The sequence below is a fragment of the Dunckerocampus dactyliophorus genome, chromosome 20 (assembly GCF_027744805.1).
Source record: "Dunckerocampus dactyliophorus isolate RoL2022-P2 chromosome 20, RoL_Ddac_1.1, whole genome shotgun sequence".
Lineage (NCBI taxonomy): Eukaryota > Metazoa > Chordata > Actinopteri > Syngnathiformes > Syngnathidae > Dunckerocampus > Dunckerocampus dactyliophorus.
The window spans coordinates 16,451,878-16,462,436 of record NC_072838.1 but is presented as its reverse complement, the minus strand read 5'-3'; the positions used below and the strand labels follow the sequence as shown (position 1 = coordinate 16,462,436).

General features: G+C 43.6%; 1 protein-coding gene, 1 non-coding gene and 1 pseudogene across 3 annotated transcripts; all 3 read right to left on the bottom strand.

Moving 5' to 3' along the window:
* Window positions 1-1,584: 1,584 nt before the first annotated feature.
* On the bottom strand, window positions 1,585-1,727 carry LOC129173721 (U2 spliceosomal RNA; annotated as a pseudogene).
* Window positions 1,728-3,196: 1,469 nt separating this feature from the next.
* hax1 (HCLS1 associated protein X-1) lies at window positions 3,197-10,471 on the bottom strand. Of its 2 annotated transcripts, XM_054763987.1 has the most exons (8): window positions 10,284-10,471; window positions 9,654-9,898; window positions 9,402-9,577; window positions 9,261-9,324; window positions 8,867-9,000; window positions 7,797-7,917; window positions 7,234-7,708; window positions 5,984-7,142 (listed from the first exon to the last, which is right to left on the bottom strand). In XM_054763987.1, the coding sequence occupies exons 1-7, from the start codon at window positions 10,346-10,348 to the stop codon at window positions 7,635-7,637; spliced, it is 879 nt and encodes a 292-aa protein (XP_054619962.1). In that variant the 5' UTR covers window positions 10,349-10,471; the 3' UTR covers window positions 5,984-7,142; window positions 7,234-7,634. The 2 variants fall into 2 exon arrangements, with proteins under 2 accessions (XP_054619961.1, XP_054619962.1); XM_054763986.1 differs by lacking the exons at window positions 7,797-7,917; window positions 8,867-9,000; window positions 9,261-9,324; ... (1 more) ...; window positions 9,654-9,898; window positions 10,284-10,471 and having other exon boundaries at window positions 3,197-7,142; window positions 7,234-7,790.
* Window positions 5,980-6,170, bottom strand: LOC129173701 (U2 spliceosomal RNA). Its single transcript, XR_008567281.1, has one exon. It is a non-coding gene; the product is annotated as a U2 spliceosomal RNA (small nuclear RNA).
* Window positions 10,472-10,559: the final 88 nt, after the last annotated feature.

Here is a 10,559-nt window from a genome sequence, read left to right as displayed (position 1 = left end):
ACTCAAATCACCTGCACAGGCTTCCCCAGGTGTCATTAAATTGCTTCAGTTTGGTTCAATTGTCTCAGTTGGGTTCAATATGGGGAAGACTGCAGACATGACAACTGGCCAGAAGACCATCATTGATACCCTCCATAGGATGGGTAAGCCACAAAAGTTCCTAGCTAAGGAGGCTGGTTGTTCACAGAGTGCTGTGTCCAAGCATATCAATGGAAAGTCTAGAGGAAGGGCAAAATGTGGCAGGAGAAGATGCACCAGCAAAAGAGATGACCGTGGGCTTCAGCGGATTATCAAACAGGGAAGATTCAAGAATCTGGAAGAGATCCAGAAAGAGTGGAATGAGGCGGGAGTCACAGCTTCAAAAACCGCCACATTCAGACGCATCCGGGAGATGGGCTACAACTGTGGGGTTCCTCGGGTCAAGCCACTTCTGAACCTGAGCCAACGTAGGAAGCGTGTCCACTGGGCCAAGGAGAAGAAGGACTGGACTGTTGGCCAGTGGTCCAAGGTCCTCTTTTCCGATGAAAGTAAAGTGTGCCTTTCATTTGGGAATCAAGGTCCAAAGGTTTGGAGGAAGACTGGTGAGGAACAGAACCCAAGCTGCCTGAGGTCCAGTGTGAAATATCCACAGTCCGTCATGATTTGGGGTGCAATGTCCGGTGCAGGTGTTGGTAAACTCTGCTTTCTTAAATCCAAGGTCACCGCAACAGTCTACCAGAATGTTTTAAAGGACTTCATGATTCCTTCTGCTGAGGATCTGTATGGAGATGCAGATTTCATCTTCCAGCAGGACCTGGCCCCTGCCCATACCGCCAGAAGCACCAAAACCTGGTTTGATGCCCATGCCATCACAGTGCTTGACTGGCCAGCCAACTCACCGGACCTAAACCCCATTGAGAATCTATGGGGTATTCTCAAGAGGAAAATGAGGGGCACCAGACCCAACAACAAAGAAGAGCTGACAGCAAGCATCAAGAAAATCTGGGCTTCCATAACTCCCAGGCAATGCCACAGGCTGATTGCTTCAATGCCACGTGGCATCGAGGCAGTGATTAAGGCAAAGGGATTCCCAACCAAGTATTGAAGATTGACATATCGTTTTGAAAGTACCATATTTTGATTGATTTGATGTGATCCTAATTTCTTTTTTTTTCCTGCAAAAACTGAGAAGTAAATGGTTTCTTCACAGTATTAAAATTTTTTGAATTCCTGTTTTTGTGGGTTTTATGAGCTGGAAGCCCAAATTATGTAAAAATAAACAAACACTTGAAATCGTTTAAATTGTGGGCCCTGAATCTATAATCTATGAAAGTTTAACTTTTTGAATGGAATTATGGAAATTAAACAACTTTTCCATGACATTCTATTTTTTTCGGAAAGGGACTGTAATTGTTTGTTTAGTTCTAAACAACTAATTTGCTAATTTGAAAATTTGCTGTTGGATAAGAGAAATCACAAAATTCGGATGCATACTTTTTATTGGACTGTCCAATGGAAGTGTTGATGCTAAGAATGACCAGAGGGTGGCGCTCATTTAGTAGTCTGCTGGGTTAATGACGTTTATTTAGATTGCTAACAACCAGACAGGGGTGCACCGTTCCTGGAGGTACTGCAATACCAAGTCGATGCGTGGAGTGGACTGAGCAAGCCCCCACTCCTTCTCCCAGTTCCAAAACTGATGAGATAAGATACTACACTTGATCTTAGCTAAAAGGCCGAGAAGCGATGCCTGAAAATACTCAGAGGGGAAGAGGTGGTTGCCAACACAAGCTAAAGTGACGGTTACTCAAACTGACGTCACACAGCAATACAGCGAATAACAACCACGCACAACTGAAGCCATAACATACGCAAATATGTTGATTTTCATGCTTAAAATGACTGGAACTCGAATTAGCAGTCTTGTCGCAATCACGTGGTTCCCGTATGTCCAATTGGAAGCCGGGTAAATATATTTCAACACAATAGCATCACGGTCGTCTTAAACAACCAAGGAAAACAATCAACAGTCGATAAAAAACACACAAACGTTGGTGTCCTATTTCGACAAAACGCAAAGTAGCCTGCACGGTCAACATTTTTAGTAACTGGAAATCATCGAGGCCGCCTCACCAAACTGCTTCCGGGTTATTCCTCGTGCCACCGACAGCAACACGACCGCCACCCAGTGACGCGGAGTGTGAACCACACCATTCAGATGCCACATAAATCATGCAACAAAACTAGTTCTATTTACTACAAATGTACTCAATTATTAATTAAAATATCTGAAAGAGTGACATATGGAGTGTCTTAGTTGTATTTTTGCTATTGTGCAAATGCGTCACTGTTAACCTAGCTTGTTTGATATGAATTCATTGAAGAAATATACTCCAAAGTGGCAACCAAACAAAGGTTTTGGAAATTAGGTAGCTTACCTGACATGCTGCCATTTTGGGGAATCCATATCCTACTATAGCCACATGACAACCACTCGAAAATGTTTCCTTTACGTAAACTTAGGATCTGAATGGGTTTCAGTCTAGCAAAGCCGTACAGGACACATTTTAGGACATTTAAAGTGTCTCTGACACTCGTGTCATGATGGGTATTACGGGCTAAGTCCAAACTACATCGAATAAAACAAACTGCCAAGTGAAAACTTACGTTTTAGATGCGTATAGCTTTTTTTTTTAAATAGTTTGTTTAGATGTGTATCTGTATATCAATTTTCATCCCACTTGGACAAAATGTGCCACTTATCTTCTTCTTACGCTACTGTGGGATACAGTGCCACCCTGTGACCAACCTTTGTAATGCAAGCGCGAAGCTCGGAAGAAACACAGAGTCAAAACGGTCATTTTAGAAAAGATTATATATTACAGGTATTTAAAAAGTACTTACAAACATTATAAAATAATACTTTTATTGTCAGCACCATATTTATTTTGTTGAAATGTCTTCAACGCAATAAAAACAAACTAGTAGTTGAGGTCATTCTCTATGAAGGACATTTTTTATTTGGTTTTAGGTTTCGGCCTGCCCCGCCCACTTCCCTTGATATACTAAAAAGTAAAATCATGAGCACGTAAGATGAAATAAAAAAACAAAACACAATATGGCTGACAGAGACATCCCTCCCCACCGCCCGATGCTCTCAAGCAGACTTGAAAACCATCAGAAAGAAAAACACCGCAGCAAAAGCGTGAACCCGGAAAGCAGCGCACGTCAAGACAAAGCTGGAGAGTCACCTTTTTAATGGTTAGACTGGAAACATTTGAACAGCACAGCGCTGACAGGTTTGATGTCACAGTCCAGCGTGGCTGCTGATTCTTTGGTCTTCCAAAAAAGGAAGTAAACGCAAATGAAAAATACCACATGTATGAAGACGTGGTTGTGGCCAAAGACGCCATGTGACAGCCACATCAACACAGACACCACCTGGGTGGTACTTCCTGAATTCCGTCTCTGCTTTACATCACAGCTGTAAAATAAGCTGAAACAGAGCCATAGGAAGTTGCACATTGCAAAGATGATAAAAAATACATGAAGAACAAATACATGACGAACACAGCGTGCTGACAACACAAGACGCACGCCATATTGTACGCTAACTGGAAAATGTACATAAAAGCAGGGCAACATTTTGGCCTACGCTAACCGAGGTTCCACTGCAGCTCATCCACAGCCCATGATGATATCTATTGCTTTACTGGCCACTTCCCACTTCCAAATGTACTATTAACGGTGCACACAGACTGAGCTGTCAGCCGTTCCTGTGATCGTTGGCGTCCTTAGAAAAAGCACTTTGACTTGGCAGAACAACAACAGCGTCAAGCACGTATCCCCGCACCACCAAGCCACGAGTCTGCTGTTAAATCACGGCCGTGAATATCTCCCCTTCCTCTCTGCCGTCCCACCCACATTCTTACGCTTCTTCAAAGTCCTCCTCCCTTCTCTGAACAGGATTTCACCTGAGAAGCTCTCTTGAGGTCCAAGATGCTTGGTGAATAACGTTGATCTTACAATTTGAGCAGTTGTAAAGGTTTTTCTTCAAACGATGCCACTAATATCTACTTTTAGCCTGAGGATGTGTGTGCCCCCACACAGGTAGAAGAGTACAATTGGCCAAAATGTCTTGTTCAGATGAAGAACTGAGATGAGCCGTGTCCCAATACTTTAGCTCCAGCTTCATTTGTCCTTCATGGCTGCTCAGCGATCAGCAGATGGCAACATAGGTGGACTTAAAGCAGGTCGGTACAGATGCTTGTGCAAGCGACAGGTTAAATTTGTCAGCAAGCACATCAGCTAGCTCTGATGAGCAAACCCGAAGTGCACGTCCTGAGATGTTGTCTGGGCCTGCTGCTTTTCATGGGTTTGTTTTGTTCAGAACCCTGCGCACATCAGCTGATGTCACCATGAGAGGTGAGTCCTGTGTGCTCCCCAAGTCCAGCCACCCTCTCTGCTCATCAGGAGTTTGGGTGTCAAAGCGGGCATAGAACTCATTCAGCTCATCTGGAAGTGTGGTATGGCTGGACATGGCTACGCTACTCCGCTGTCAATAGTCTGTGAGGTGCTGGAGCCCCGCCCACATGCGCCGAGGGTCTGAGGTGGAATAGTAGCCCTCCAACTTCTGTCTGTACTGTTTTTTGGCCTCTCGTATGGACCTCCTCAGGTCATATCTGGCCTTTTTGTAGTCATCAGCGGTGCCCATGACAAATGCAGTCGAACGAGCAATCACAGTTCATCCACTGTTTTTGGTTAGGGTATTTTCTGTAATACTTGGTGGTGCTAACAGTCTCTATGCATGTGCTAATGTAGCCAGTAACAGCAGAAGCATATTCATCCAAATCAACAGTACAATCTTCCCTCCCCGCTGCAGTTTTAAACACATCCCAGTTTGTGCAGCCAAAACAGTCCTGAAGTACTTGATCAGTTTCTTCATTCCACATTTTAACTGCTGTACTTACAGGGGGAGCTTTTTTAAGAAGTTGTCTGTATGTTGGATAAAGGAATATAGAGATGTGGTCAGCCTTTCCAAAGTGGGGTCTTGGAACAGCCTTCAAAGCACCTTTCATGTTGCTGTAGACTTGGTCCAGGATGTTATTTTCCCTTGTGGGAAAGCTCACATGCTGGTAATATTTGGGGAGGACAGTCCTGAGGTTACAGTGGTTGAAATCGCCAAATATAATGAATACAGCGTCTGGGTGTTTGGTCTCGTGTTTATCAATGACGTCATGCAGGAGGCCTAGTGCGTTAGCAGTGTTAGCTCGTGGTGGGATGTAAACAGCAGTTAAATACACAGCGCTAAACTCACGAGGCAAATAAAAAGGTCTGCATTTCACCATCAGCAGCTCAATGTCCTGCGAGCAGTGCTTTTCCATCGTCTGTACGTCTGTGCACCACCATTTGTTTACATAAACACAGACGCCGCCACCTCTGTGTTTACCAGACGCTAAAGTCCGATCTCCCCGGTAAGCAGCAAATGATTCCAACTGGATCGCTGAGTCCGGTATATCCTCCGTCAGCCAGGTTTCTGTGAAGGTGAGGACACAGCATTCCCTGATCTCACGTTGAGCTGTAATCCTTGCTCTTAGTTCGTCCATCTTGTTTTCAAGAGAGCGGACGTTGGCTAGCAGCAGGCTTGGTTGCGGTGTCCTAGTAGCTCTAGCTTTTCTCATTCGGAGTGTAAAGGTGATATGTCTGTGCCAATAAACATGCTGCTGATGAAACATAACTGTGGTTGCTTGTTTGTCTCCTTCAAGTCTACGGGCTTGTTCGTCAGGTTCATGTTCCCAGTTCCCACACAAACCCTGGAGGGGAAAAAGCCTATTGGCTGTTCAAATGACACCTAATTTGGATATTCGACTTTTTCTGTGTAGAGGCGACTGTTTTAAAAGTCCTCCATGAAAGTGTTGAAGCTTCAAATAACCAGAGAGTGGCGCTCAAACGTTACTCTTCCGTGCAGAAGACATGTATTTAGTTTGCTATAAACATATCAGGGGGTGCACCGTTCCTGGAGGTACTGCAATACCAGGTCGATGCGTGGAGTGGACGGAGCAAGCCCCTATTCCATCTCCCAGTTCCAAAAATCAATTTAATATATGGTCCCCGGATAGGGGACGTATCAGATATTAAACTGATAAGAACAGATACTACACTTGATCTTAGCCAAAAGGCCGAGAAGCGATGCCTGCAAACCGTCAGCGGGGAGGTAGTGATGCCTGACACAACAAGCTAAAGTGACGGTTACACTTACACTAACTGTCGACGTCAAACGCAAATACGCCAAACAACGGCTACGCACATTTAAATGACGGAATATGCGATTTTGTTCCGTTTTAATGGTTTAAATGACTACAATTCTTGCGTATTACTCGGATTGTCACAATCACGTGGTTTCCGTCGGTCCAATAGGAAGCGGCAGTAAACATTTCATAAAACCGCACCACAGTTGTCTTATACAATCAACAATGGACAGTCAAAACGTCGGTGAAATATTGTGTATTGTAATATTGTTACAAAAAGCAAAGTAGCTGCGCGTTAACATTTAACAAACCCAATCACTGAGCCAGCCCTCGCAAAACTACTTCCGGTTTCTTTTTCGCGCCAGCGACAATACCACGACCGCCACCTAGTGACGCGGGGTGTGAACTACACCATCCAGCTGGCATATGAAAACATACAACAGAAGCACGCACCAGTTGTTGGGTTAAAGTGGACGATTTCGCCTTCACAGCTCAACATAAAGACGAGTGGTGAAACACAACACGCCAATTCGTCGGATGGTGAGCGTCGATTGTTAATCGAAAGCAAAACAAGAAGAGTCTGGTCAAGAAAATGTTCTCCTCAAAACTCGTTCATCGCTAAGAAAGCGCGACATCTAGTGGCGGATACTGCAAACTACATCAGACTGATGAAAAATATTGGAAATCACGGAACTATTTAAACGGGAGATAGACTTTGGCATCGTTTCATATTAATTACTATGAATAGAATAAAACAAACGTGAATGCAAGAGCAAACTTACACTTGCTCTCTCAGATGAGCTTTCTGAACCAGACCTTTGCAGTCAAGTGGATCCGAGCAGCACCTGACCAGGTACAGTAGTGCTTTCCCTCTCAAAGTGGAGCTGGAAGCCACATCTCACACACATAAACACACTTTTACACATAGAGGACACATTGTAGGAGTCAAATATCATAGTGGATGATAACGATGTGCTGGAACAGCTTAGGAAAACACTTTGTGTACCTGCTTTGCTGCTGGGCTCCTCGCATTGGTCATTTGAGTCCTCTGCTGCGGTCTAAAACAGAAACCTTGACAAAGAAACATTTCAAGCATTTGCCATCATGGTTTATTCCGTGTTCATTTACATCCAGCAACAACATGCAACTCCGAATGTTAGCCACGTTTTTCATTGCATTCACCATAAAATGACACAGGCAGTTGCATGCTGTGTGTTGCATGCAAACAAACCAAAAACAACACTTATGCAAATATTAAAATTCTTTATTTTCATTTGTCATCAACACTCTGATCCATCCATACGTCTATGGGACCATACAAAAATAAATACGTCATCATTGTGGATTATTATAGTGTTATTATCTCATCTTCGGTCATATAGATATATACAAAAGACGGTTATTACATCACTTCAAGCCTCCAAAGAGCTTGGAGAAGAAGCTGTCGTCATCGCGCATGTCTGAAAACGGGCTCTGAGCACCTAAAATAAAAACTTTCAATTAGATATTAATGGAGGTTTTATATATATATATATATATATAAAATAGGCAAATGATGTATGTGCTAACCCGGGAGGGCTGGTCCAATTTGATGTTCTGGTCCGTCCTGATGCCTGGGGCCTCCTGAGCGGGTCACGGTGGTCTCCTCATTGCCTTGGCCGTCTTTGATGGTGCGGCGCTCTTCGACTGTCTGTTGGACACCAAACACTCTAACTGTTAAAAATTAATTACAGTCATCCCTCATTCTATCGTGGCTTTTCAAAAATTCATTAATTAATAAATCGTCGTTGTTTTGTGGTTGAATACGATCTATTAGTAAAAAAACCATGCATATTTAAGCAAATTGTACTTATTCTTGGCCCAAATTAAGCATTTTCAAGCATAAAAACGGCTAAATGAACAAACTAAATTAACTAAAATACAAATACAAGGCGGGGCCGCACGGTGGTCTAGTGGTTAGCATGTTGGCCACACAGTCACAGTCTGGAGGTTCTATTCTCCCTTGGGCATCTCTGTGTGGAGTTTGCATGTTCTCCCCGTGTGTGCGTGGGTTTTCTCCGGGTACTCCGGTTTCCTCCCACATTCCAAAAACATGAATGTTAGGTTAATTGTGACTCTAAATTGTCCATAGGTGAGAATGTGAGCCCTGCCATTGGTGACCAGTCAGCTGGCATAGGCTCCAGCATGCCCCCGCAACCCTAATGAGGAGAAGTGGTATAGAAAATGGCTGGATGGACAAATACAAGGCATTCCAATTGTGACTGTAGTACTGTATTCTACATTGGCCACTAGGTGTCAGTAAATGTTCGGCTCTAATAATGTTAAAAAAAATTTAGAAGATCGTAAACAGGTTTTCTATGCCGCAAGCACGAAAATATTCCATTTATTAAATATTGAATCCTACTTCGCGGAAATTCATTTATCACGGTCAGGTCTGGAACCAATTAACCACGCTAAACGAGGAAAAACTGTATTTTTATTTTAAAATTTTTGAAATAAATTAATAATAAACGTAAACATGTATTTTATTTTAAACATTTATTTTTTACATATATTTTTTCATTTTTTACTATTCATTTTTATTTTAAATCAAATGTACTACTGTTAATAAAATACAAAGCACATTATGGACAACTCACCCCATCAGGCTTCATCACCTTGGTGACAGTAACAGACTGGAAAAACGATCTGTTTCGATGCGGACGCGGCATCTGGCCAGCAGGGGGAGACAGAATCTGATCCAAACCACCAGAAGAAACAGCAGAGTCCAGATCTGGACAGAAAGGGCAGCAAAGCTCTAATTTTATTGCCTTAAACTGCACCTCAGGCCACTGAAAATGTACTGTTAACCGTTTTTGCTGTTGCACCTTTTCCATAAATGACTTTCTTTAGGGTTTTCATGGGCTAAAATTAAAAGGTTAAGGCACCACATGTTGCTTTGACATGCACTTGACAGCTTTTGTAAGCAATTTCATGTGCATAGAAATATTTATAAAGGCTATTGATGCAGAAATACATGTGGATATCACCCACCTCTGTCTTCTCTGCACTGGTCTTCTGGAACTTTCTGTGGTCTTTGACGCCAAACATCATTGAACTGAGGGAAAACAGAAGAATAGTTAACAGACTGCAGTAAAAACATGCCAAAATGTGGCACAACAAGCATCTTTTTACCTTTGAAAAAGGTGTGCTGCCATGAAACGGCGAGTTTGGGAATTGTGGTGACTCATCTTGGCGGGACCCTCGTGCGTCACTGTTGGGGGACTTCAGCATGAAGTCTCGGAGGGGGTTCCCGCCTCTTCCCTTTTCGGGTCTGTCCTGCTGTGGTGGTGGAGTAATGCTGGGTATATCTAGAAGACAGCCATTAGAAAGCTAAACATGGCTTTCTCAGTGTGTATGGTCGCTACTAAAAGGTGGCGGCTTTACCGGAATCTGGCATCGACTCCCAGCGCCCCAGCTGGGAAAACATCTCCTCCATCTCCCTGAGGACGTGTCCAAACATCGGAGGCTCCTGGATTCGCATCCCGTCGGGACCGAAGCTGAAACCAAACCTCCAGGCGCTGTCAAAAGGGTCCTGCTGAAACCCGCGGAAGCCATCGTGATCAAAACCATCTTCATAATCATCCTCGTCGTCGTCTTCATCACGGGTCATGGCGTCAAAGAAGGGGTCGCTAAAAATGTATAGCAGTTAAAAACAGAGCAAAAGTTGGATAATCACGATCTCCATGTGCCTGACAATTATGGCAATGGTTTGCCATTTGATACGCATAATCTCGATTTACTGGACAATTATGAGGGCTGACTGCGAAATATCGCGAGAGTTCATCGACAAGTATGACGCCATTAGCTCCCACTAGTCCAAACTCTATTCTGAGCGAACAGCTAAAATGACCCCCTGGTGATAAGATGGCACATAAGTGCCTTTATCTTTAAATGTCTTTAAGTCTTTGACGGAGCTAAAGCACCCGAAGTGTGAGGTAACTTGTGCTAGCTCAATGTTAGCAATACCCGCTGAAAGCTGTATGTCACTTTTAGCCTCTCCGTCAACAAACTCACCTTCGTCCACGATAATGGCCGCCAGGAACCCCGAAGAAGCCGCGAAACAAGTCAAACACGCTCATTTAGACTCGTTTGACACAAAAGCACAGCATTACTACAAGGTGTTAGCGGCACAGTGCGTGGAACAAAACAACCTCGGCTGACAAGTGTAGTAACGCACTGTAGCTATTTCCGTATGACGCAATTGCCGTACAGCTAGTTTACCGTAACGGTTGAGCATAATGCGAAGCGACAAACTCTAACTTACAGTACGTTTACGATACATATAGAACA